The sequence below is a fragment of the Erinaceus europaeus genome, chromosome 20 (genome assembly GCF_950295315.1).
Source record: "Erinaceus europaeus chromosome 20, mEriEur2.1, whole genome shotgun sequence".
In the NCBI taxonomy this organism is placed as follows: Eukaryota; Metazoa; Chordata; class Mammalia; order Eulipotyphla; family Erinaceidae; genus Erinaceus; species Erinaceus europaeus.
The window spans coordinates 15,626,706-15,652,986 of record NC_080181.1 but is presented as its reverse complement, the minus strand read 5'-3'; the positions used below and the strand labels follow the sequence as shown (position 1 = coordinate 15,652,986).

The window sequence follows — 26,281 nt, the reverse complement described above, 5'->3', positions numbered from 1 at the left end:
TGGTGCACCAGGTTGAGCACACATAGTACAAAGTGCAAGGACCCATGTAAGGATCCAGGCTTGAGCCCCGTGGCTCCCCACCTGCAGGGGAGTTAGCTGCTTCACAAGTGGTGAAGCAAGTCTGCAGGTGTCTATCTTTCTCTTTCCCTCTCTCTGTCTTCCCCTCCCCTCTCAACTTCTCTCTGTCCTATCCAATAAAACGGAGGGAAAAAAAAAAAAGGCCACCAGAAGCAGTGGATTCGTAGTGCCGGCACTGAGTCCCAGCAAGAAAAAAGAATCCAAGAGTCCCACCTACCACACAGGGCATGTCTGCAGCAATGCTCCCAGGGCCCCACCTGTCATACCAGCAGCTATGAACCTGAGACCTTGGGACTAGCTCTGTTTTCTCTCTAACTGGCACTGGGAAGGCAGGTCCAGGCCTTTGCCCCAGGACTCTTGGCAATTCAGGGGGTGAGGAGGGCTACAAGTAATGATCCTGAACTTCCTCCTCTCATGGGTCTTCATGCCAGGATGATTCATCAAAAATAAGAGACCAGGCTGGATATATCCTCTGCTCAGACATGTGTGGCCAGGCGGCTACAAGAGAGAAGAGGCAGCAGCCCAGGAGGACAACATCTCTGAGGAGACTTTATTAGTGGAGGTGGTGGCAGGGGGTGGAGAGGCCACACCCACCTGGGGTCACATTGTGCCAGCACTTTCTTCAGCCTGAGGGCCTAGCAGTGCCAGGGACCAAGATCTACTGCCCAGGGAAGGCTTCTCAGCTGGCCTGGGTACAGTGTGAGGCACAGCCAACTCTGCAAAGACAAAGGCATGATTGGAGCTGTGAGGGGACAGAGGAAAGTGCCTTTGCTTCATCCCCAACTCATCCTCCCATCTCTGTGAGACACTTGACCACTGTTTAAAAAGCTTTGGGTGGGTGACCACCTGCCGTATGAATGCAAGAAAAGGAAGACCCTATAATTCTCCCAGTGTAGCCCCCCAAACATGCCCTTACTTCTTCACATCCCTTGCTGGTCACCCCATATCCACCAGACCGCCAATTCCTAAACGTACCCATCATCACAGCTCATCCTCGTCCACTGGCCTGGGGAAGAAAAATGAGGTGAGTGGTCAGGTGGGGAGGCAATGAGGGGAGGGGTCCTTTTCCACAGGCCTGGGAGAATGAAGGCCTGCCCTCCCTCTCCTGCCCTAGTGTCACTCACCGGTGCTTCTTGCCCCCACAGCGGAGACTTTTACCTGAAGAGGAAAAGAAGGTTAGTCTTTTTAGCTTCCAAGGAATCCCTATGACCTGGAGAACTCAGTTCTCACTGTCTCTCCTCCCTCCTGGCAGAACAGGGCTACCTAAACCCAATGGGGAGGCTGAGGTTTGCATTGATATTCTCTTTAGTTGAGGCTGGAGCCCTTGTCAATCAGTTGGTCAGTCAACAAGCATCCACTACAGCTTATTCCTGACCATAGGGCAGAGCCTGGGCTGTGGTGGTGTCCCAACACCACTGGGAGCACTTGGGGAAGGATGGCAGTAAGTTCCGAGTCATACTCCCTCATTCCAGTGTGCTTCACCGCGCAAGCTGCCCTTAGGCTGACAGGCCACACAGGATCACCTGAGCTCTAGATGGAATCCAGGACACATATGTGGCAGTGTTTCTCCCGGCTACCCCAAAGCACATCCTGTGTGCCTGCTGAGACTGGGGGACACACAGACTCAGAACATGCCATGCCTCTGTGGACCCTTCTGACTGCTTCTCGGCGACACTTATAAGGCAAGTGGTGCCGTCCCTATTTCCCAGGGGAGCACACTTGGGCCCAGAGTGAGGTTCATGGTAACTACTGAGCAGTGAGGTCTCGTGCCTCGACTCCTAGGAGCTTGACCAGCAGGGGGGAGAGCCCCTGGGGTCAGCTGAGCTTGGTTTTGCCTCTGATTGGTCAGGGGACCTTGTGTAGGTGACTGCTCCTTTCAAGGTGGTAGGTCTGATTTTTTTAAGTGCAAAATGGTGACATGGGCATGACTCTGTGTTTCTCAGGAGGCTGAATGGGCAGAGAAGTGGGTCAAGTCAAGAAAGAGACTAGATCTGGCCTCCCCTGGCCTGGCCCCATGACACTAGGGCTGCAGGGGCTCCTAGAGCATTTTCTGCCTTCTCCGCAGTGCTTCCTGCGTCCACTAGAGGGTACACTTGAGGACATAAAAATCTCAGTGAAGGTCAAGGACAAGCAGGAACATCCCAGGGACCTCTCCATTGGGGGGGCCCACCAGACCTCCATTATTGGTTCTGGAAGAGATGAGAATTCTCCCCACCCCAACTGGGAATCCCATGTGCACAGTGGCTTCGAGATATGTGCCCTTCTGTATCCTTTTGGCCCCACTTACTGAGGATGATGAGAAGACCCACGATGAAGGCCAGGCCGGCAAAAATGAGACCCCCTTTTCTGACAGTCTCGTAGTCTGAGGAAGAGAGCGATGAAGTGAATGTGTGCACCCTCCCTGTAGTCCCCACCAGGAGCCCCACAGTGACTGGGGAAGATGGGAGAGCACAGGGACGAGGCTGAGGGCTGGGAGGCTCAGGAAAGGTAGGCTCACCATAATGGAATGGGTCCACATCTGTCTTGGAGCTGCTGCCTAAGGAGAGACCAGAGGGGGTGAAGCCACAGAAATAGTGGAACCCCATGCTTTCCTCCTGCACCCACAGGAGGAGGAGAACTGGAAGATGGGCTGGCTAAAGCCCTTGCCCACAGAACTACTCAGGCTGCTTTAGATGCTACCTTGGAAGCAGATACTAAGCTTCCAGAGTTTGACCTGTGCTATCAGGGGGCTCAGTGCCTGGGGGTCTTTTTGCTTCTTATTTCATTTAACAGTAAGAAATGATCCAGTGAGATATTTTCCACAAGGCAGTCTCTGTTCGTGTGAAGCATCTACTAGATGGTAAGCAAAGGTTTATGGCATGAATGAATGAACAGAACCTTCTAGTACACAGGAGCACAAACTGAAACTCTAGTTGTAGACTTGTCCAAAGTCCCAGAGGAATCTGGGTGTATATCAGGGCTTTGAATCCAGGTTTCTAGAATCTTCTCTCCAATGTTGTTGTCCTTGAGGACCGGGAAGATAATGCACAGACTTGCACATAAGAGGTCCCAGGTTTGATTCCTGGCACTACCAATAGCCAGAGCTGAGCAGTAGTCTGGTCAAGAAAAAGATCTTTAACAAGCAGGAAATAGAGGCTGGGCAGTAGCACACTTGGTTAAGTGCAAGGAGTATTATGTGCATAGATCTGGGTTAGAGCCCCTGCTCCCCACCTGCAGGGGGACACTTCACCAGTGGTGAGGCAGATCTGCAGGTGTCTATCTTTCTCTCTCTGCCTCTCCCTCCCCCCTCTCAATTTCTCTCTGTCCTATTGAGTAAAAAAAAAAAAGAGAGAGAGAGAGAGAGAGAGAAAGAGTAAAAAAAGGAAATGGCCGGGAGCTGGGCAGTGGCGCAGCAGATTAAGTGCACGTGGCATGAAGCGCAAGGACCGGCTTAAGGATCCCGGTTCGAACCCCGGTTCCCCACCTGCAGGGGGGTTGCTTCATAGGCGGTGAAGCAGGTCTGCAGGTGTCTATCTTTTGCTCCCCCCTCTGTCTTCCCCTCCTCTCTCCATTTCTCTCTGTCCTATCCAACAACGACAACAATAATAACAACAATGACGATAAACAACAAAGGCAACAAAAGGGAAAAAATAATAAAGAAAGAAAGAAAAGAAAATGGCCGCCAGGAATGGTGGATTCGTAGTGCCAGCACCAAGCCTCAGCAATAACCCAGATGAAAATAAGTAAATAAATAAGTAAGTAAATAAATAAAGCAGGAAGCATGATTCTACAGTGGCTATATGTGCCAGGTAAGGCTCATAAAGCATTAGTTTAGTTAGCTGACCTCCCTGAAACACATCAGAGGTGCACCCAGCTAATCCATGGGAGGATGGAGGCTAAAAGCCACACAGCTAATAACAGGGGAGCAGGGATTTGAACCCAGGCCAAATAGGTGGTTAAGAGTCCAACTGCTTAGCCATTTATGATGTTGCCTCTCAGATGGCTGGATGGAGAAGACCTTCCAAGACCAAGCTATCTGGTCTAGTCTCTGCCTTCTGTAGCTTTTCCCACCCTTGTGTGGAACTCCCAGCAGCCAGCAAATATCACACTCTGTCCCTCCATCCTGGAAATAGAGGACACTTGTCCTTGGCAGCTGCAAGGCAAGCTGACCAGAGCATTGCGGACCACTCCTGTCTCCTGCCCTGCTGAAAGCAGCATTCTCAAGAGCCAGGGTGGAAGGAATGTGCAAGTCTGTATTTCCAGGCTGTCCCTGGCATGGGAGGCTAGTGGGCCTGGTGGGATCAAGGGGGTCAGCACCTGGGTAGAAGGCCTGGCAACTCTTTTTACAGGAAGACCAGTAGCCAGGGAGCACTAGGGATCCATATATAGTTCCCCATGCAAATGACCTTCAAGGTCTTCTCTGATTCTGTTCAGATTTTATTCAAGGTCACCAGAGACCTTGGTCAGAGCCAAGACCAGATGTCTCCATTGGGTCCCTCCCACAGAAGAGAATGCCCCACCTTCAGTCATCTGATGAGCCTTCTCTGCCCTAAACCTTCACCTTTTCTGAATCTAGCTTGAAACCTGCCAGCTAACGGAGACACCTCTCAGCCTCCAGAGCTCTGTGACTCCCCCCATCACAGGGTACTTCCCTCCAGTGGAGGCTCTTGCCCCAAACCTAACTTCAGAAGGCTGGCCAGCAACCTGCTCCTTCCCCAGCCTGGCCCCAAACCACCACATGCTCTGTGTTCAGATGATCCAGAAAGTTTCACTGAGCAGACAGATGGAAGCTTATCCTTGCCACTTCCTACTCTGCTCCAGGTTCTGCGCTTCCATCTGTCTTTCTGTGGAGTGAAGGCAGGGTCCTCTTTGCAAAGCAAATCTCTAGAGAGGAGGCTAAGGTATGGAGTGGGGAAGAGCAGTGGGTACTCTGAAGGCCAGGACATCGAGAGAGGGAATATGGGGTCCCTGCCATCCTTCCAAAAGTGACCCAAGCAGAGGTCACCTGCCCGACACACGCACAGATACTCACTGTCATCTGTGAACAACCCTGCCATGTCCCGTAGAGCTCGTCTCTGCACCCTCTTCCCGCTGCCTTTGCTTCAGAGAGAATGTCTGGCCTTGGGGTGACCGGGATGAGGCAGGGGCATTAAACATTAACAGTGCCAGCTAATATTTACCCTGGTCACAAGAAAAGCCCTGGTGTGGATGAAGAGGCTCCTGCTGAGCGAGGGCAGGGAGGAGCTGGCTGGGTTTGCAAACCCTCCCAAAGGAAATTCCCCAATACGTGGGCTGCGTAGTGTTCTGCCAACTGGAGGGACTAAGACTGGGTATAGGGGAAGTCTCAAAATCTAGTCTGTGGGTACTGGCAGGGGCCTTAAGAGACCTCCACATCACTAGATCACTGTGTAGGATCACTGGAGCCCACCGCCATACCCTCTGCCTTTACTGCCTGGACCACCCCATCTGTCATCTTTCTCTCCCATGGGGGCTGCATCACACCTCTGTCAGAAAGGCTCTAGTCCTCCCTCTCGCCCTGACTGGACCCCTTTCCCTGCTGCCCAGGCAGCCTCCTAGGAACATGGTGGCTTAGTCCATGCAACCTTACTGACTCTCTGGTTGTTTCCTTGCCTCCCACTCCTCTGGGGCTTCTGTCTGCCTCAGGGACCCCATGCCAGACATCCCATGTGGGGCTCAGTCTCCTGGTTCAAATTTCTATCAATTGAATTGGCCTCTGAATGAGGCTGAGTGATGCTACATAGAAGGCAAAGGATCAAGGTCATGGACAATGTCGACCAAGGGCAGTTCATTCTTCCAGATGGACTGACTGCTGTGACGCCTCCTGGAGCAATGGCAGAGGGTGGACACTTGGACTCACTTCCTGATTCCCCCACTTGCTAACTGGACTTGCTAGCCTCTGTCAGAATTCTTATCCTCTCCAAACCTCAGGCTCTTCGTCTGTGAACCCAACACTCCTAGCCCAGAAGGTTGTTTTGAGGTGGTGAGTCTATTCATGTAAGAGCATGGGGTCTGTGCTTAATTGCCATTACTGTTGTGTGACTCCAGAAACCATGAGCAGTGACCTTTAAGTATAAAGGTCAGCTGCTGGATGCCAGTGAGCCCTCTGCCCTCTGACAGAAATGAGCAGGGGCAGATGGGAGAGATGCTCAGGCTGACCCCCTTCAGCTCTCCTGGTCTTTCACGAGATAATTAACTACAGCAGAGCGAGCAGGTAGTAGCCATGAACCTCTATCAAACTCTTCACTCACTGCCCCACTGAAGCCACAATGTCTCCATTTTACAGACAGTGAACTGTGACTGCTCATGTGTTCCCTGAACTGGCCTGAAAGCGCCCAGGACACTGCCATGATTCCACCAGGCCAGCCAGCAAGACTGAGGTCAGGGGGCATGAGAGAAAAAGCCAGGGTGAGAAAGCCAGAGTCCCAAGACTGTGCTCCCCAAGAGATGATACCTCTCTCTCTCTCTCTCAAGATACAGGTGCCTCCTTATCAGATGTTTCCTTGTTTCTCACTGCATTTTGTCAAGCTTTTTAAGTCACATGGGCTACTTCTGCAATGGCAGGGAATTTAAGAATATAAAAATGAGTGGGAAGTTGATAGATGACAGATTGACTGATAGGTCCATAGTTGGTAAGTAGGTAGTAGACAGGTTAAAATAGACAGACGGCATAAAGAAGACAGAAAGAGAATCAGAAAACGTAAATTGAGAACTTTGTTACTGACCCCTGTGCACAAGGCATACTACGCATTTTACAGTGATAAATTCATCTTATCATATAACAGCTCAAGGGGCCGAGGAAGTCATTCTTGTCATTACTGTTACACGGATGAAGAAACTGAGGCCCAGAGAAGTTAGATAACTTGCCAGAGGTCAGGCAGCTACAGATGGGAAAGCCTAGATTAGGCCCCAGCAGTCCAGTAGCAGAGTGTGCTTCTGTATAGCTGGGTGGATAGACAGACTGAGGGACAGGCTGAACAGGTAGTCTGCATAGCACTTAACAGCCCAGAGATGCTCAGAGCAGAGATCCTGGAAGGTCCAGGACTCCAAAAGATGCCCAGGTTTAAAACTCCTGCCTCCCCTCCCTTCTATATCTCCTGACTTTCTGGGGAGATGATGGGTGCTCATGGAGAAGGAAGGTTAGCACCTGGGGGGTTGGGGGACTCACCCAGGTACCACCGGTCCATGTCAAGAGCTGCTGTTAGTGTCTGCAGAGGAGGAACTTGAGGCTGAGGCGAGGGCTGGTGGAAAGACTGACACCCTCCCTCAGCACACTGGCCCACAGGCAGGAGGAGACACAGCCAGGAGGAGGGGCTGGCAAGGGTGCCCTCACCTTGTGCCCGCCTGGGGCGGGAGCCACGTGAGAGAAGGGAGTGTCTCCCACTTCTGCAGGCACCAGAGGAAAGGGAAGCTAAGAGGCAACCACAGCCCCCCACACACACACCAGATTCCCCCCCAGCCCCCTCACATGGGCAGAAGTGCCATAGTCAGTTCCTTCCAGGCAGCCAGGGGGGTTGCAGAGCTCAGCCAGAGCCAGAGGGCACTAGCCTGCCACCTGTAGAATCAGAGGCCTCACTCTCCCCGAGTGAGTGAGAGAGACACAGCAGGGCATTGGTGGGTCTCCCTGAGCCCCTCTGCAGATGCACCTTTGTTCACCCACCCAACTGGCCTTTGTCTTGATATATCTCATCCCAGGGATCAGTTCCACAGCTGAGAGTCCTGAGTCTGGGTGCTGGTATGGTGGCTGAATCTGAGGGCCCAATGCCAAACCTCCTGTGCCACTCTGGTAGCAGCTAGGAGTTGGAGCTGCTGGGGATGGGGGCAGATACCCACAGCAGCCTGCCTTAACTCAGCTGGGAATCCCACTTCTCTCCCCCTTCATTGCCACCGGCTGTGATGTCAACCCCACCGCCACACTTCAGCGCCCAGAGGAGCTACAAGCAGCTAATGAGGCCTCTGAGGGCTCAGTGATGCCTGAGGGTTTGGTGGGAAGATGGAGCTTCCAGGTAAAGGTACAGGCCAAGTAGGGGGACTGACAACTGAGAATCCCTGGCACTGAGATGAGGCTGCAGTCTGTGATGGCTCGCTTGGGACCACAGTGTCCCCTCAGGCTTGCTGGCTGCCTTCTGTCCTACCTGGCCACCCAGGCAGAGCCAGAAAAGCAGGACCTGGGAGGCGTGACCTCAGCCTGCTGCAGAATAACAAGTCACCACTCTGTCTCATTTTAGCAACACTTCCTACCCTGAGGGGATGATTAATGTGCTGGGAAGGAGGTGGGGGACAGGTCTGGAGGAGGTTTCCTGGAAGAGCAGAGATCTGCCTTCCTAACCCCCCCATCTACTCAGCCCCCAGGCTCCCTGCTCCTGTCCTCACCTCCTGAGGCAGGGACTGACCTGCCCAGTGGCCCAGCTGCTCACACAAGGCCTCATCACATGTTCTCAAAAGTGGAAACCTGCATGCTCAGCCCAGTGCTGCTGAGTGGAAATTCCCCAGATTGGGTACTCTGGAAGAGTTATAAACCTCAGAACTAGATGTGCCTTTTAGAGGTTACCTGGGTCAAACACATCAAGAGGTCAGCTCGTAGCCAGAACCACCCTCCTTATTACCCCCACCCCACACACAAACCACTACACACACAATCTAGGTTCTCAGACTCCAAAGGTCTCCAAGGTCATCCCACTAATCTCTCACCGTACAAAGGCTCTGACCTTGTCTCCACCTTCCTTGTTCCTTTGTCTTGGCTGGATCTGATGGTCTCCTGGATGGTCTACTAGGCCCACAGCATTCTCCTGCCACAGGACCTTTGCACTTCCTCTTTCTTGGGGCTCTGCTGAGAAGCGCTCTCCTAACTCTGCTCTCCCTTCCACCCATGCCAGCCTAGAATTTTCACACCCATTCTGCAATGCTTTCAATCCCTTCTTAAGTTTTATTTTTATCTACGGCACTTAGTGTAGCTGGTAAGTCATGCATTTTCTTTATCTTGTATCTTTTTCAATTAAAATTTCAACTCCAAGAAAGAGAGGGGTTTTTTGTTTGTCATACTTGGACCCAGATCCCCAGTGCCTAGAATGGTGCTGGCACATGGTGAACCCCATCTTGTAAGATGGATGAATTCAGGTGAAGCAACTCAGCTTGTGGCACAAGTAGCTCCAGAAGTTGTCTTGTATGACCTCATCCAATGAAACCACCTGCCCTGTAATGCGGCAAGACCCAGTTTGCCCCCCTGGAGAGCCAGAGATATTCAGCACCCCTTCACCCTCCCAGCTGCTTCACCAGAGTCCTTGTTGTTGGTGCTTTTCTAAAGTCTAAGACACCCTGCACCCATCTCACACCTAGATCCTTCCTCAGACTCGGTCCTTGTTACCCTTCTCCCAGCTGACTCAGGTCACCAGATCCTGGATGACACTAGGAATAAAGAACCCCTGAAAGATCAGGGATACCCTGATGTTCTCCAGAGATGCACCCCAAGGGAGATGCCCAGAAAGCCCCACCACACCACAAGTGGCCATTTGCACTGCACCCCTGTAAGCAGAAGCCCTTCCATCTGGACCTTCACCAGGGACTCTGGCACAGGCCAAGCTCACCTGCTGCTCTTCTCTGCCCCGAAGCACAGCACCAGCACCACACCTACCTTGCAAACTTGCTGTTGGAGCAGAGGCAGCGGGTGAAACGTCTGGCCCTGATCAGCACCAGCTTGCTTGTCCTTCGCAGGGGCATGCTGCAGCCACATCTCTATACTCGGTCCCCATTGGGGTGCTCTCTAAGGCAGGCTTCCAGGCAGGGCACCTCCACTGCCACCACCAGTGGCACCGCAACCCACCTTTCCTCAGATCCCACCTCTTGCTCTTCTGGTCATTCCAGAGGGCATGGGGTCATCTGGGCCAAAGGCAAAACCCTGCTGTTCCAGAAAGACTACAGAACAAGCAAGGGCCCCCAGGTCTCTCCCTTGGGTCCTTCCAAGCTGGAGCTACAGAGGGGCCATGTGCTGCTGACCCGGAGATCTGCAGCGCTGTGGAGGTTTGAAGAGGCGGCCCCATCCTGGAGCCTTCTGCAGCTCTACCACACCTAATGGGGCAGCAAATTTGCTTCCCATGCCTCGGTCTCCTCTGTCCCCAGCAGGCACCTACCTGACCCTGACTCTCTTTCACAGGATCTAGTGGTCCTTGTTGGGTTGGTAAGGTGTGGAGGTGTCCGGCTGGGCCTTAGCTGAGCTGTGTACAGCTCAGAAGCCAGTAGCCTCCCCAGGATGGGGCTCTCTGGCTCTGCCAGCCTGGGGTAAGGGGCTGAAGAACCAAGCTCATAGCCTCGGACTTCAGGTCCCAGACGATCCTCCTGGAATCGGTTTGCAGCTGAAAAGAAGCCAAGAGCCCCTGGAAAGTTCTGATTCCCAGCTCAGGTGGGTCCTCAGATACTTGGTTCATATGGTCACCCAGCAGAAGATGGTGCCACCCAAAGGTCTGAGCCCCAGGGAGTTCTGGTTCCTGCTGTGGCCTCAGATGCCAGGGCCACTAGGGTCTTATAGGGCAGTGGGGGTAGGAGAAGGCCCCGGAGGGTCCATTCCTTAAGTGTTGACTTCAAGACGTGGCCAAGACATGGGGCACACAGGTCCTGGGAGCTGCCAAGGGGCAATGTACTCTAGCAAGGTCACCAGGGTCTTTCTGCTCGCTGAGCAGGCAGGGGATGGGGACGCCCTCTTCTCTCCCTACAGCAGGTGTCAAGGACAAACTCATTTGAGCCACCTCTGCCACACTCAACACCCTGTCAAGAAACACATTCTTGACTGTTCTCGGAGCTTGTGCCTGGGCTTGAGCTAGAAAAGAGTCTGTTTCTCCCCAGTGGGTATCCTCCTCCCACTGACAGCCTCCCCCTCATCTCCAAGCAGCAGTTTGAGGCTCATCACCTCCAAGGAGACCTCGAGGACAAGCCCACCACTGATAATGCTTCCTTTCCAGATATGCTGGATGCATCTGCTTGTATGTAACCTCAGTAACTCATTTCACAGATTTCTAAGTCTATCCTGCTATCAAAGGACTCAGATTACAGCCTCTGATCCATATGTGTGCTCACTGCGTCTCTCTCGTACTCAGCCCTCCTCACTGGACAAAGTCACCTAGTCTGTGGTTCTGACAGAGCCAAAGCAAACTTGCCTCCTGGATGGGCTTTGTTTGTCAGAGACACAGTTAGACAGTGTTTTTAATACCCACCTTACATAGGAGGCCACCACTGCAGTCTGGGGACAGTTCCAAAGAAATAGGACAGTAGGGAATGGGCTGACCTGTCAACACAAATAACATGGTATCTACGTGGAGGGTTTCAGTGTTGTATGGCCTTTGCCATCATTTGACCCTATGGGGTAAGAGGAGAGATTATGGATGCAGACTCAGTAGAGGAACCCAAGGCTATTGTGGCTCCCCAGGTTGACATAGGGACCATTCTAAGCCTCTTGCTCCACTAGGCTGCCTCCAAACCTGGCTCAGAGGCAGAGAATGGTGAAGGGATGCTGCCCCACCCCAAGCCCTTAAGGACACCAGATCACAGCATCACCTGCTTTGCTACTGCTGCCTTGGCAGGTGTGCCACTATTGTGCAAGCAGCACAGGGCAAGGTTGGCTTCCTAAAGTCAACAAGCAATGGCTTGAGCTGGATAGGTCTGCCCCCTGGAGTGCCCCAGTGACAGCAATGAATCACACTAATGGGGTGAGGGGGGGTGTCTTTCTCTCTGTGGCCTGGAGACAGGTATTTCCAAAGCTCCTCCCCCAGCTCAGGCAAACACACCTGACCTCTCTTTCCTGCCCCCAGGCTGAGGCAGAACAGTCAGGGACAAAGTGGGGTGAACCAGACCAAGCCAGACAGCTCTACCACCACCCTGACCAGCTACCCCGCCAGTCCATGATTCCCAGAGAGGGCAGAGGCCCCCTCATCAGAGGAGGGGAGGAGCTCAGTGACCTTGGGGTGTGCTCCAGCCTGCACCACCCTATCCTCCCTGCTGCCTGACTCTCTTCCAAGAACAACTTAGTAAGTTCCAGTCCAAGTCAACCTGCAAGAGAAAAAAATAGAGTGATGGGGAGGGCCACAGCCTGGGGGCCCAGAAGGAAGGCTGACCTATTTTTATGGAGTGTTAAGTAACACAGACATCTCTAGGCAAACAGGCTTGGGAATCTCTGTAGTGGAAATGGGGGTAGGGGGTAGCCAATCAGCTGGGAGGTGAAAACTGTAGGACTCTTGATCCGCTCCCGGAACTCAGCCTTCCTCTCCAGGAAATGGCACAGCAGCATCCCTACTTGGCCAACTCACACCTGCTCTAATTAACTAAATCTTAAGTCTAAGTCATGTGCCTGACAGCCATGTGGACATTCAGATACAGTCCTGCCTGTGTTCAGTGTCCCCAGAGGAACAAAGACACTAAGCAGCAACCCAGACCTGGATTCTGGATGTTTCTCTGATCCTGCAAAGCCAGACCAGAGGGTTCCTCAATTGGTGGGCCTCTGGGTCCTCTACTAGGGCCTGGACACTTGGTCACCCTAGGTGGGTTCTCAGAGTCCATTTGTGGAGAGGATGGACCTCCCTTCAGTTGAGGTCATCTTCTCTCAGCCTGAATCCTTCCGGGGATGGGAGCTCCCTCCAGTTCTGGATCATCACAATTGTGAGAAGTAAGGAGCCACTCACACAGGCCCAAGTTCTGTCTCCACTTAATGACTAAAGCCCCCACCTCTGCAGTTTAGGGACTAGCCCAGAGCTAGAAGGACATGGCTGGATCTGGACTTTGTCACCAACAGTACAAATGCAGACAAGAACCAACCCCTACCCTACCCCACTCCACACTCTTCTGTAAAAGAGAGAGAGGTGCCATCAAATTGGGTGTGAATTCCTAATGAGATGGTACATGAAACGTTCTCAGCCCAGTGTTTGGCACGTAACTAGGTTCTCATTAAATACTAGCTATTTTTATTTTTTTGTTATTATCGTCAGTTCCTTTGACTTCCCCTCACGTGTCTGTCTCAGACCACTCCAATCTCTCATGCCTTCCTCAGAATGGCTTTACTGGTCAATGCCCTGAAGGGCAGCCAGGCTCTAGCCGTTTCTCCAGCCCAGGTGGCTGTCTGTCTTCCTTCAGACATCAGTTTTGCTCTGGCAAAGGAGGTCAGTGGTGTGCTGAGGACTTTTGAGGAGAGAGATCTTAGGCTCAATTCCTTCCAACCAGCTGGCTTTAAATTAACCACAGATTAAGCAGAGAAAACTTGTTTAGTGGGAATATCCTACCTTATTAGTAACTTAGCAAGAGGAAAGTGGACATGTAGTAGTCTAGTCTGGGAAAGTGAAGAAACCTATTTTACACACATGCTAGAGAACTTATCAGTGCTCCAGGAGGTTAGTGGCCTGACTGCTATGAGAAAAATCAGACACCCCCACCCCGTTAGACTTGTTCCCACTGGGTTTTCCAGTTGAATATTAATGAATGTGGTGGGAGTACTCACAGTCTTCGGTGTGCTGGGACCTCTAGTGACCATCTGACCTGTAGGTTTCGGATCCAAAATGGGTGGTGGTCATTGGCTTGTTTACCAAGTTTGAGTGTGACCAGAAACCACTGTGATTGCTGGGTTGGCAGCCCTGAATCCTGGTTCTTAGCTATAAGCTTCACTTTACAGTGATCTGGGGATGAGGGTGAACATAGGGACAGAGGTAGACAAGTAGCATGTGTGTGGCCAGAGTGACCAGGACTGACTCAACCCCACCAAATCCCTCAGGACCTAGGCCTTATGATTCTGTCACTCAAAACAACTTGCAGAGTCCAGACAGATGGTATGAAGAGTTCTGGAGACACTGTAATATTCCAGGCATGCTTATGTGATAATACAGAGTCCCTGCCCCCTAGAAACTGTCTCATGATGAAGATGCACAAAACATACAGATGAGGCCCCCATTTGGATCCCTCTCCCAGGGAACCAGTCCCCAGCTGTACCTTAAAAAAATCTGAATTGGAATATCCTTGGGAGGACAGTCTAAGCCAAGTGGCCCCAGGCCCATTTGCCCCTCCCCAGCTGCTTCACAAGTGGACATTAAGCCCCTGGCAGAGGCCAGTGTGTATCCAAGTCAGAGTATTCATTGTGAAGATAAAGGGAGGAACCAAAGGTGAGCACAAAAAGAGAAGGCACTCATGCTACATGAAGTCCAGGAGAACTTTCCAGAGGAGGGGATATTTGGGTGCAAAGAGGAGAAAGTGATAAAGGCTTGGATTACAACTCCAAGACCTACCCACACCCTTCTTAGTCAAGTCTTTAGGTAGTGGCTCCAGAATTAACCAAAGGGAGAGGTTAGAACCTTGTTATTCCGTGATCTGTGATCTGGGAGGTGGCGCAGTGGATAAAGCATTAGGCTCTCAAGCATGAGGTCCTGAGTTCAATCCCCAGCAGCACATGTACCAGAGTGATGTCTGGGTCTTTCTCTCTCTCCTCCTATCTTTCTCATGAATAAATTCTTAAAAAAAAAAAAAAACCTTGTTATTCTACACCAGGACCCTCTTATTCTCCCTGACATGCTAGGATGCAGATCTCACTATGGACTGGAGTGTGGGTACCTGAACTGAGGAAGCAATAGGGGAATAGGAGTGTCAGGAGGAGGCAGGAGGGTGAATGATGAGAAGGGGGCCTGGGTAAAGGAGGAAAGAGACACAGGGAAGGCATTCAGTGTCAAAGAAGCCAAAATAAATACACACACCAGCCTCTCTTCAGTTGTCATTTCCTTTCTCTGATCAATAGCAGAGTCCCTCTTCCCCTTAAGCACTACTGGCCCTATCAATACCCTAAGTTCTTTAAAAGAAAGGAAAGCACCCCAGAGCCACTAGGAAACAAATAGTATTTTATTCCTTTATATTGTTAGGAGGATAGATCACAGCACAGAGAATGGCAGTCCTGGTCACAGCAGTACGGTTTGGCTAGTTTCCACAAGAACATGATGGACAGGTAAAGGGGAGGAGGGGCTGGGTGGATTTCCCACCTTCTTCATGACCTCTGACCTCTTAGGTTCCTCTGCAGCAGGACCATCCCCCTCACCTCTCTGTGCTGTGGCAGGCAGGATGAAGGGTGCAGGAGCCACCATTACTGCCTGACCAATAGGACATGGACAGAGAAGCCAAGAAGCCTTCCCTTCCTGCTGTTCCTCCACAGGGTATGGTCCCATGGAATGGCTCCCCCAGCCACAGTCTGCCAAAGACCCTACTCTGGGTCTGGACTCAGACCCCAGGCTGTCTACAGGAATCTGGGAGGCATGGGAGACGGGAAAGAGGTTATTGCTGAGAAGATATGCACTGGACACATCCCCAAGGGCAGAACATAGGTCTGCAACCCCCGACCACTCTGTGACAGAGAGGGAATGGGGGGGGGGGGGCGCTCCATGGAAAGGAGCCACTGAAGGTAGAGATGGGCTCCCCCAAGTCATTGCTATGCACTTCCAATAGCTAAGAGACCCTCCGAGCAAAGGTGGAACAGAGTGGAGTAAGGAAACAAAGCTCTTTAAAGGAGAGAAGAGAGGCTCTGCAGAATGATTTTAAACATCATGGAAACCTTCCTGCAAGACAACTGAAGACTGTGGGGCCCCTCTCCCTCCATTCATCCCTACACCAAGAGAGGGGATGGTATCCAGGGACAAAGCAGACTCCCAGAAGACGGAAGTGGAGGGGGCCACGAGGTGGGGCTGGGGAGCAGGGAGGAGTGATGAACTCCTGGTTCAGCTCCTGCCCAGGGCAGTGAGTCCGGGTTCACTAATACACATCATCCACGGGTGAGCAGCCACAAAGACCATGGCCATCACACACACACACACACACGCACACACGCACACACGCACACACACAAACAGAGACACATCACAGAGGTGGACAAGACCACAGGCTGCAGGTAGAGAGATAGGGGTGTTAGTTGCATCCTTAAGTTGAGAACTGGGGTTCACGAGGGTGTGGGGAGAGAGAAGGGGTGACACACAAGTTGTTGGCTTCTCCTGGGGAAAGATCTGTTGCTGAAGTGGCCGATTTTCTTAAGCATCAGCACTCATATCCAGAGGTTCACGCAGCTGCCTGCGACTTCTGGAGGCTACAGAGGGAGAAAACTGGAATGAAAACCAAACTCAGTTCCTTTTGGGAATCCCTACACCTGCTGGCCTCCTTGCCTCCACTTCTAAGGAAGCAAGGAGGCTGGAAAGCAAGAGGAGGAGGCTAAGGAGAGGGTGGCTCTCAAGGGTGGGTTCTCTCTGGAGGGTAAAAAGGAAATGGACAGACCAGGGTTTCTATTTCGGGATGCTCCCAGGAGTTACTCCCAGTCCTGAAGTGGGAGAGATAATAGGAGAAGAGGAAAATGCTGCACACGCAGGTGGTTAGGGTCACAGTGAGAAGTCCAGAGACATCTTGAGATCTCTTTTCACTGGCAGTTTAGGACAAAGTTACACACCCCTTTTTTCTTATTTGTATGAAGAAATGGGGCATAAACCTGATACGAGGCCTCCAGTATATTCCAGGGAACATCATAAAGGGACAGGAAGCAGTTTGTAGTAAGATGGAACCAAATAGAAATCCCCAAGGTCAGGGGCTGGGCAGTAGCACAGCAGGTTAAGTGCACATGCTGCAAAACTCAAGGACCAGCGTAAAGATCCCAGTTCGAGCCCCCAGCTCCCCACCTACAGGGGGGAGGTCCTTTTGCAAGCAATGAAGCAGGTCTGCAGGTCTTTATCTCCTCTTCTCTCGATTTCTCTCTGTCCTATCCAACAACAACAACAGCTATAACAACAACAATAACAATCACAACAAGGGCAATAAAGTGGGAAAAACAGCCTCCAGGAGCAGTGGATTCATAGTGCTGGCACCAAGTCCCAGTGATAACCCTGGAAGCAAAAAAAAAAAAAAAAAAAAAAAAAAAGAAAGAAAGAAAGAAAAGAAATCCCCAACGTCAAGTCCAAATTGCCACATAACATCCATAAAACTAGCCTGTCTGCCCTCAGGTTCTTCATCTATAAGAGGGACTAAACCACATTTGTCAAGCAAGTCTTTGTGTGTAACAACACTGAGAAAGCTCTAAGTCCTATAATAAACAGTTCATTCTTAGCTGTGTTCCTACAATGAACAATAAAAATGGCTGTTTTAAATGGTGCTGCTGAATGCTGAGAACTACGGATAACATGGGTACAAAGGGGTACTTCTGACCTTAGAGTGGGGCTGGAAGTTTTCATAATGAAATGTCAATTTTTTAAAAGTGCCTCTTAGGTACTTTCTACGTCATTATGAGAGGAATTATTATTATTTTAATTTAGGAAGTCAAAGAGAGATCTCACTAGGTAGGTCATATGCATTGCCGTACTCAGGCCGAGGTTCAAACCCTGCCCCAGCATCACTTTGAGCCAAGGAAGCCCTGGTACTGTGGGGTCTCTCCCTCTCTTAGTGTCTGTCTGAATGAAAAAGCAGCCCAGAGCAAATGAAAGCACACATGTTCTGCAACAACAACAATAATCGATTAAAAACTTTTTAACACTGTGCCAGGTATTAAATGCAGAATCTCCTGTAAGTGGGACACTGATGAGCCACCTTTCTAGCCCAATCTTAATTTTATATCCTGAGGAAAGACCAAAGCATTGCTCCTTTATGCATGGAGACATGCTTGTCTCTGCCCATGGTGTTTTCTTGTGGTACTAGGCCTCTCTACCCACTGAGCCTGAAAGCCATTCTCCTCCAAGCACTTGGGTATTAGGAGCACTTGACTAGCTTTGATTCTTTCCCAAGTCATGACCACATGGCAGCAAGTATGATGCCCTTTAACTTCGGGTATATGAGATCCCCTAACCTCCACTGTTTACAACAGAGGTTAAGAGTGCACCTCAGTGCTCCCGTCTTCTCGTTCCTTTTGGACACAGACTTAGTTTGTCATGCCTGCTTGAATCCCCTGCCCAGACCTCATAAGGACAGCAGGAGACAGAGGAGGACTAACAGACAACTCTCACCTTCCCACCTGCCAGCTGCACCTCAGTTCTCTGCCTTCTGGGGCTCCGTTGCTGAAAGAAAACCAGATGGGATTGTAGTGAGTTGACACCTCGGCCCGGCAGGTCACCCACTGCAGCCTGTCCTAACTCTGGGAGAACCTGCCCCGTCTGTTAAAGTAGTGAGTCATGGGATTTGAGGCAGAGGGACCTGGGTACCCTCCTGCCCCACCACCTGCTGCTGACAGGGACTTGGCAGTTTCCCTTACTTCTCTTTTGAATCCCTAAGTTGTATTCTGGGGACAATGCAGCCTGCCTTCTGGGCTGTGTGCAATTGGTGATAAGAAGTCTGTGGACTGTGAACCACTGCATGTGTCCTGGGGCCTGCTTGCTGAAGGTGAAGGGTAACATAGAGTGAACGCCTAGGGACCCCTCTCCCAGCACTGTGGGGACATGTCTTGTCAGCTCAAGAGGCCACAGCACAGATTGTCCCTCTTAGAGCCACACGGGGACCCTCACCCTTTCCTCCATTTCACCTAGGCAGGTGGTCATGATAGGTACCATTTGCAGTGATGAGCGTTTCCACCTGGGCCTCCTCATCCCCTGGTGCCCTGCAAGAGGAAGCCACAGAAGTCTGTCAGTGGTCTCTAAGGAAACCTTGAGAGTGCTCCATTCTCCCTGCTAAGGCAGGGCCTCGGACTGGTTTCCTCTGAGTCATCTGAGCTCATTGGGGGGGGGGGGGATAACAGAGTGGAAAGCAAGGACTTCAGGAGCAGAATGCAAGGAACTGATCAAAGCCCTTCAGTAAGTACCAGGGAGAGAGGCCTAGGCTTGCCTAGAGCTTGGGCTGAGTCCCATCTGACTGCTGAGGTCCAGAGCTAATGCTGGATGAACTTAAGGTGCATCCTTAAAGTGTGGTGGGCAGAGAGGGAAGTGAAGTCTCAGCTTCTACTCATCAAAGAGCCTCCTGAGAGGTGACAAGCAGGAACATTGCCACAGGATCTGTGAGAGGAGGTGAAGCTCAAGAAGAGACCCTCAGGGGCCGACAGATAGTATTGCTCACAAGTTACCATGTGCAAGGCCCAAGGGTCAGGCCTCAGGCTACCACATGGGAGTATCAGGGAAGCTTAGAAAGCAGTAGAATAGGGGGTTGGGCAGTAGCGTAGCAGGTTAAGGACATGTGGCGCGAAGCACAAGGACCAGAGTAGGATCCCGATTTGAGCCTCCGGCTCCCCACCCACAAGCAGTGAAACAGGTCTGCAGGTGTCTATCTTTCTCTCCCTCTCTCTGTTTTCCCCTCCTTTCTCTATTTCTTTCTGTCCTATCCAACAACTATATCAATAACAACAACAACAATAATAATAACTACAACAATGATAAAACTACCAGGGCAACAAAGGGGCAAAAAATAGCCTCCAGGAGCAGTGGATTCGTGGTACAGGCACCACTGAGCCCCAGCAATAACCCTGGAGGCAAAAAAAAAAAAAAAAAGAGAGAGAGAGAGAAAGTAGTAGAATAGTGCTGTGTTACCTTTCCATCTTTCTCTCTCTCTGTCTTTCAGAGTAAAGGAAAAAAATGGCCACTAGGAGTGGTGGAGTCGTTCAGGCAATGATGGGAGGTGGGAAGAGGGAATCTGAGGCCTCTGATTCCTTTCTCTGAAGCTCCATAGTCTCCAGGGCCTCCAGACACGCTTTCCAGCACATCCTCAACCCCTTATACGGCAGGAGTAGCTGACCTCAGTATTCTGACCTGTCTTTGCCCCCAAAGTCTACCTGGCAATATTCTAATCTTCTCCTGCCCCCAACACTCACAGCCTGCTTCTGCGCAAGAATTGGGGTACTGGGGTGGGGTCGGAGGTAGGGAACTCCACACTAGAGGAGGCCTCCCTGCTCCTTTCTAGTATCAGAGTCATGGTATTCTTACCGGGGTTTCTGATTGAAATTGCACTTGCATCTGCGACCTGAAAGGCAAAAAAGAAAAAAAGAGCTTGAGTTCAAGGTTAAACTTTGGGTTGGATCATAACAGGGAGGCCCTGTGGGTCTAGGCAGATTATGGGAGTGAGTAATATAGCACCCCCACCTCTGCCACTGAGCAGTGCACAACTTGCACAGCTGCATGTGGCAATCGTAGACTAGAGTGGGCTTCTACACCATATTTAGACTGACTATGCCAGTGCAAAGGGAAAATAAATGCAGGGCACATCCTTAGGAACACCCCGGAGAGACACTGTCTCCTTTCTCCTGTGACTTCACACTCACAAATACAGCCCCAGGAGACTCACCTGTCCCTTCTTAGCTGTGCTTGTTTTCACTATGCATTTACTTCAGGCCTCACTACTTTACTGAGCACTTACTACATGCCCAGCACTGTACGAAGTCCTGGACCTAGCAGGAAGGACAGTCTCTTTCCCTTTCACCCCATTCTCTCAGTAAACACAGGTTTTGCCCTTATGGAGAGAGGAACAAAGGAACAACTATTACTTACTCAGGATTAGGAGGATCCCCACCAAGAAAAGGACCACAGCAAACACCAATCCCCCGATCCTCAGGGTCTGGTAGTCTGCCAAAGATAGGAGGGGTAAGGGTGGGAAGAGGGGAAGGGTAGGGAGAGCCCAACTGTCCCTCCCCTTAGCAGGCTGTGTCTCCCCACCATAATCCCCAGGGTTGCAGGCAACTCTCACCATAATGAAAGGGATCCTGTTCTTTTTCTTGCTCAGCTGCTGGGAAGTGAGAAAAAGAAAACATGTGTGGTCAAGAGGAAGACATGTGCTGGTCCCCAAATACCTCCCCTTGTTCTGTAGGCCTTGCTCCCTCCAAAAAGGGTCCTGGGAAGCAGAAGGGCTGTAGAAATGCAAAGGTAGGTCTGCCTGTTATGGCCAGCCTGGGGCTGGAGGAAGGGGCTGCTTGGAGAGCTTCTGCATTCCCAGCACAGCCACATTTATTGTTCCTGAGTCTTCACAGCTTTCCCCAGAGCCAAGGTCTAATTTCTTCTTGACACACATGGGGAAACTGAGGCCAAGGAAGGACATCTGACTCTCATGAAGCAAAACATAGACAGATGTGCAGGTCTGGCCTCTAGGATTGAGGCCCGTAGTCTATAGGGGCCTGGTGGGCTTAAAGGCTGAGAGGGAGCCTTTGGGGAGAGGTGGGCAGGCTGGCTTAGAGGTTGATAATAGCTGACACTTTCTAGGACTTTCTCTGCTAATTAAATAGGGCAAAAGCGAGGCTGAAAGACATGAGAATTTGATAATCCTCCTCCACATGTAGTATTCCTAAGGGCCAGAACCTTCTGCCAGAAAGAGCTATGGCTGCATCTTGCCCCAGCCAAGTTCTAGGAGTACTCACCATGGACCAGGACCATGGGGGCCAACAGGCTGCACAGAAACATCAGCACAACCTCCATGATGTCTGGGGACAAAGGGAGGAAACACATGATTCTCTGAATAGGAGACTCCACTCTGCAACCTCAACCTGACTAGGAACCTAGTGGAAGTTCCAGCTCCACACTGAGCACCCACCTTCCATGTGAGCAAACAAACAAACAGAAGCAGGTGACACAGGAGACTTCCAGACAACTCTGTGTTCATGAACTCAGTCAATATAACCAATCGATGCACAACTAGTCTTTTTTTTTGTAGGCAAAGAACCAAAAACTTCAGTAAGGTTAAATGACACCCCAAATAGTGAGTGGCAAAGCCTGGGTCCTCACTCACAGGAACCCCTCCATCAGACTGCCTTCTGGAGCCAAAACTAAAAACCCTAAGGCTTTGGAAGTGTTTTCATCTGGTCCTCCTCTTCAAGTCACCCTTCTTTTTTTTTTTTTTAATATTTATTTATTTTCCCTTTTGTTGCCCCTGTTGTTATAGTTATTATTGTTGTTGTTATTGATGTCATTGTTAGATAGGGCAGAGAGAAATGGAGAGAAGAGGGGAAGACAAAGGAGGGAGACAAAGATAGACACATGCAGACCTGCTTTACCTTCATGGCTCAAACCCAGATCCTTATACAGGTCCTTGTGCTTTGCACCACATGCGCTTAACCCGCTGCGCTACCACCCGCCCGACTCCCTCAAGTCACCCTTCTGTGGTCATCATGGTTCTGCAAAAAGACTTTCAGGACTAAAGCACCAAAAGTCCCAGGTTCAGTCTCTAGCACCACCATAAGCCAGAGCTGAGCAGTGCTTTGGTAAAAAAAAAAAAAAAAAAAAGAATGCCTGACCTATATCCACATAGCCAAGATCCACTACCAGACACTCTTCTCAAGCTCAGATTAAATAGGGCAAGTAAACCAGTGCCCACCTAGCCCAGTCTGGGCAAGAGACTAGTTGTTCCCTAGTCTTTGTATGGTAACCCCCAACAGACTTACAGGACTCCCTAAGTTACTCTTAAGTGGCCCAGCCAACTCTTCCCATGAACTTTGTTTAGTTTATAACCCAAGTAGAAGTGTGGCTTGATTAAACAAAGGGACAATACAGACTAGTTCCTTCTGCAGAAGCAGCCTAGGACTTCTGCTCAAAGAGTTCACTGAGAGACAGAGGCAGGATCAGTTGGCCCCTCCCAGGACAGATTTCAGTGGAGTTACATACATCTCACTCCTGGGCTTAAAGAAGTGTGGTAAAGAGACAGGAAAAAGAGAACTCTGAACCAGGAACACCCAAGGTTGTCTCAGCTCTCCCCAGTGGGGTGGGTCTGTCTGGTAGGACCCTGGATCTGTATCCAGCAGTCACGTGTGGTCGGAAATTTCTTCCTTTCTCTGCCCTATCAAGCTGCCTTTCACCTCTCAGCCACCAGAGGTTGGAAGACTTGTTTCTGAGTCAGGGTTAGAGAGTGATTCAAGAAACATTTATCAAAAGGCAGTTATTTGCTTTTAGTGCTATCTCATTAGTATTTTAATTGTGCATTACACCTTAATCCATAAACAGTTATGTGGCATACATATAGGGAAGCACACTAACAAGATAAACACTCATAAATGTAAATAGCCTTCTAATCATGTGTCAACAACTGTACTGTAAACCAGTAACACCCAATGTAATGATTAAACAATAACTTGAGGACTAGAACTTATAAATACTGCTTTGTTCACCTATGTTTTCCTGTGTCTCCAGGAACTAAGCAGTTTTCTTCCTCTCTCCCCATCCCCCCTTCCTTTCCCTCTCTTGATATATTAATATATCCTTCTGCAGAAGAGACCTTGAACTTCTACTTGACTCTCACTGAGAGTCAGGATTCTGGAGCTGGTGTCCCTGGCATGGGACATTTGGATGGAGGTAGAAACAGGACCAGTTAGTCCCTTTTAGGATAGACTATACATAATCTTCCCTTTATTCTTCTTCTTCAAAAGAAACTTTTTTAAACTAAGATACAGCTCACATATCACAGTATTTTACCTTTTGAAAGTGTAGTTTGTAGGATTTTACTATATCTACAAGGGTGTGTAATCTTTGTCACTAATTTCCGAAGAACTCTATTATACCAAAAAAGAAATTCCATACACATTAGTAATCATTCCCCCACTCCAATAGTCACTAATCTGCTTTATGCCCCCAGTCCCTACCAGCAGGAGAAAGCTTTGAGAGTGGTGTAGCAGGTCTGCTTTTTTTTTTTTGTCTCTCTCTCTCTCTCTACCTTTCTCCCTCTCTATCTCCCCCTTTCCTCTCAATTTCTGGCTATCTCTATTCAATAAATAAAATAAAGATAATAAAAAAAAGTGGTTTTGCCATGATAGGTCACACTATACAGAATGAAAACTTACATTCTGGAGCTAAGCCAAGGAGTGAAGAAGATGGAGTCCTGTGCAATTTGACAGATTAATCTCCATTTTAATCCCCTCCAGGTGCATGTTCGTAGTTCCTACAACTCTCTGTCCTTAACAGTACTTGATATTTTCTGATGGTAACTTCTGCCAATCTAGAGTTGGCTAGCCTTAGTGAGCTTACTTAGTGGTGGAGTTGGACTTCTCTCCGATTGTTATTTGCTAGTCTGTTTCTTCATCAGTGATGCATCTTTCATGCATTTTACTCACTTTCCAAATGAGCTATCATTATCACTGTTTCGTATTCTTGGCACAAAAATTTTCTCAAGAGTATTACAAATATCTCCTCCCAATCAGCAGTTTGTCTTTTTGATCTCTTTTATTGTCTATGGAAGGAACTTTTCTTTACTCTAATGCAGGGATGGGGGACGTCCACCAGTGGAAATCATTTGGTCTGACCCTGCCAAAACAACCAGAGGTGTTTTTTATTGCAAGATTAAATGTTAATCTTCAAGCTGATAATTCTGTGTGCTCCACAAATGATGTTAAAAATTCCCAAATGGTCCTTAACAGAAAAAAGGTCCCCCACTCTTGCTTTAAAGTAATTGAAAGCATGTGTCTGTCCTCTTTAAGATATTCTGTTGCTGTCAGATTCTTCGCCTGAAAACTATAAAGCTTTATTTACATCTAAATCATTGTAAACACCCAGAATTAGTGTCTTTGTAAGGCATGTAGGGATCTAATTGTCACTCTTTTCTGTACTGATAACCCATTATGTAGCACAGGAAGCACACTTGCCCCATTCCCTTTCCTCAGGGTGTGCACTTCCACTCAGGTGAGGGTCTCTTTCTAGGTTTTCTCTTTGGGTCTGTCAGTCAATTCATCTGTGTCACAGTCACAGTATCTCAATTATTACAGCTTTCCTGTAATTTTGTTATGTCCTAGCAGAAGCTCCCCCTTTTCTATTTCTTCTTTTCCCTCTTTGTCTTCCTTCAGGTCTTCTTTTTCCTTCACTATTCTTGGTCTTCTACTCTGCCATGTAAATTTTAGAATCAGCTTGTCAAATTTGTCTAAAATTGTTGAGACTGTCATTGGAATTGCAATAGTTCTATCTATAGAACTACTTAGGGAGAACTGACAGTTTTGTTTTTTTTTGACCTTGAGTCTATTCTCTAAAAATAAATCCCAGGGTTCTTTTATTTATTTATTTATTTATTTATTTATTTATTTATTTATTTATTTTAATGTATTTTTCACTGGATAGAGACAAAAGAGAAATCGAGACAGGAGGGGGAAATAGGAGAGACACCTATAGCACTGCTTCAATGCTCATGAAACTTTCCCTCTGCAGGTAGAGTGCTGAGGGCTTGAACCTGGGAACACGTGTGTTCTACCAGATGTGCAATTGCCCCCCTTCAACACCCCCACAAGGCTCTTTTAAATGTCTTTTTGTATTGTCCTTTAAATAAAAGTTTGTGATTACTCTTCTAGAGATCCTGAACATTTTCTCTTTGATTTCCTACTTTCTACCTTATGTTATTTACTACTGTCTTAAATTTTATCTTTTGTGTGTTTTCTTATCTTGCTAATTTTAAAGGAAGGTAATTGATTCACATATGTTGCATATATCTACCTTAAATATAATAATGTTAAATGCCTATTATTTTTAATAATTTACCTATAGGTTCATTTGAATTTTCTCTGTAGAGATGTCATTTATAAATAATACAATACTGTTTCTTCTTTTACAATTTGTACACAATTTATTCTACTTCTTGTTTTATTATATGCTAAGATTTCTGGTAAAATGTAGACTAGAAGCAGTGTTAATTGTCATATACACATAGTTGTAGTCTTATTACTGACTTGACTCTATTTTTGTGTTTGTTTTTTCCAGCTTTACTGTGCTATATGACATTGTGTGGTTTTAAGATGTGCAACAACAATGTATGCCAATAATGATTTCACACACACACATACACACACACAGTGAAGTGATTGTCACAGAAAGCTTAGTTAAGATCTCCATATCATCCCATACTTGTCTTTGTCTTTCTGACTTATCTCACTTAATATAATAACCTTCTAGATCCATCCAAAATGGGTCAGAGAAGATGGGTTCATTGTTCTTAATAGCTGCATAGTATTCCATTGTGTAAATAAACTAGTTTTCTCAGCCATTCATCTGTTATTGGACACTTGGTTTGCTTCCAGGTTTTAGCTATTACAAATTGTGCTGCTATGAACATAGGTGTACACATATCTTGTGGGTTGGGTGTTATGGAGTATGGGATGATCCCACTCATAAACAGAGGCTGAGAAGAACAGAAAGGGAAACTCAAAGCAGAATCTGACTGAATTTGGAGTATGGCACCAAAGTAAAAATCTCTGGGTGGAGGGTGAGGGTAGATGTTCAGCTTTGGGGGGGGGGGAGGAAAGGGACGAGGGACACAGACCTTCGGTGGTGGGAATGGTGTCAATATACACTCTAAAAAACAA

At 49.1% G+C, this 26,281-nt stretch overlaps 2 protein-coding genes across 5 annotated transcripts in view; both read right to left on the bottom strand.

The window, feature by feature from the left end:
- Nucleotides 1–607: 607 nt before the first annotated feature.
- FXYD2 (FXYD domain containing ion transport regulator 2) lies at nucleotides 608–9,681 on the bottom strand. Of its 3 annotated transcripts, none has more exons than XM_060180015.1 (6): nucleotides 8,784–9,681; nucleotides 2,576–2,614; nucleotides 2,366–2,440; nucleotides 1,203–1,236; nucleotides 1,050–1,084; nucleotides 608–794 (listed from the first exon to the last, which is right to left on the bottom strand). In XM_060180015.1, the coding sequence occupies exons 1-5, from the start codon at nucleotides 8,944–8,946 to the stop codon at nucleotides 1,060–1,062; spliced, it is 336 nt and encodes a 111-aa protein (XP_060035998.1). In that variant the 5' UTR covers nucleotides 8,947–9,681; the 3' UTR covers nucleotides 608–794; nucleotides 1,050–1,059. The 3 variants fall into 3 exon arrangements, with proteins under 3 accessions (XP_060035998.1, XP_016043578.2, XP_016043579.1); XM_016188092.2 differs by having other exon boundaries at nucleotides 1,054–1,084; XM_016188093.2 differs by lacking the exon at nucleotides 8,784–9,681 and adding an exon at nucleotides 7,244–7,428 and having other exon boundaries at nucleotides 1,054–1,084.
- A 5,229-nt stretch (nucleotides 9,682–14,910) lies between these two features.
- FXYD6 (FXYD domain containing ion transport regulator 6) overlaps nucleotides 14,911–26,281 on the bottom strand; it is a 29,733-nt gene continuing 18,362 nt past the window's right edge. Inside the window, exons 2-8 of one of the 2 annotated variants that reach the window (XM_016188090.2) lie at nucleotides 21,374–21,436; nucleotides 20,710–20,748; nucleotides 20,514–20,588; nucleotides 19,953–19,989; nucleotides 18,591–18,640; nucleotides 18,054–18,104; nucleotides 14,911–16,159 (exon numbers count right to left, since the gene is read on the bottom strand). In XM_016188090.2, coding sequence (XP_016043576.1) covers nucleotides 18,076–18,104; nucleotides 18,591–18,640; nucleotides 19,953–19,989; nucleotides 20,514–20,588; nucleotides 20,710–20,748; nucleotides 21,374–21,431 — 288 coding nt within the window. In that variant the 5' untranslated portion in view covers nucleotides 21,432–21,436 and the 3' untranslated portion in view covers nucleotides 14,911–16,159; nucleotides 18,054–18,075. The remainder of the gene's footprint in view (nucleotides 16,160–18,053; nucleotides 18,105–18,590; nucleotides 18,641–19,952; nucleotides 19,990–20,513; nucleotides 20,589–20,709; nucleotides 20,749–21,373; nucleotides 21,437–26,281) is intronic. The other variant, XM_016188091.2, reaches the window with a different exon arrangement.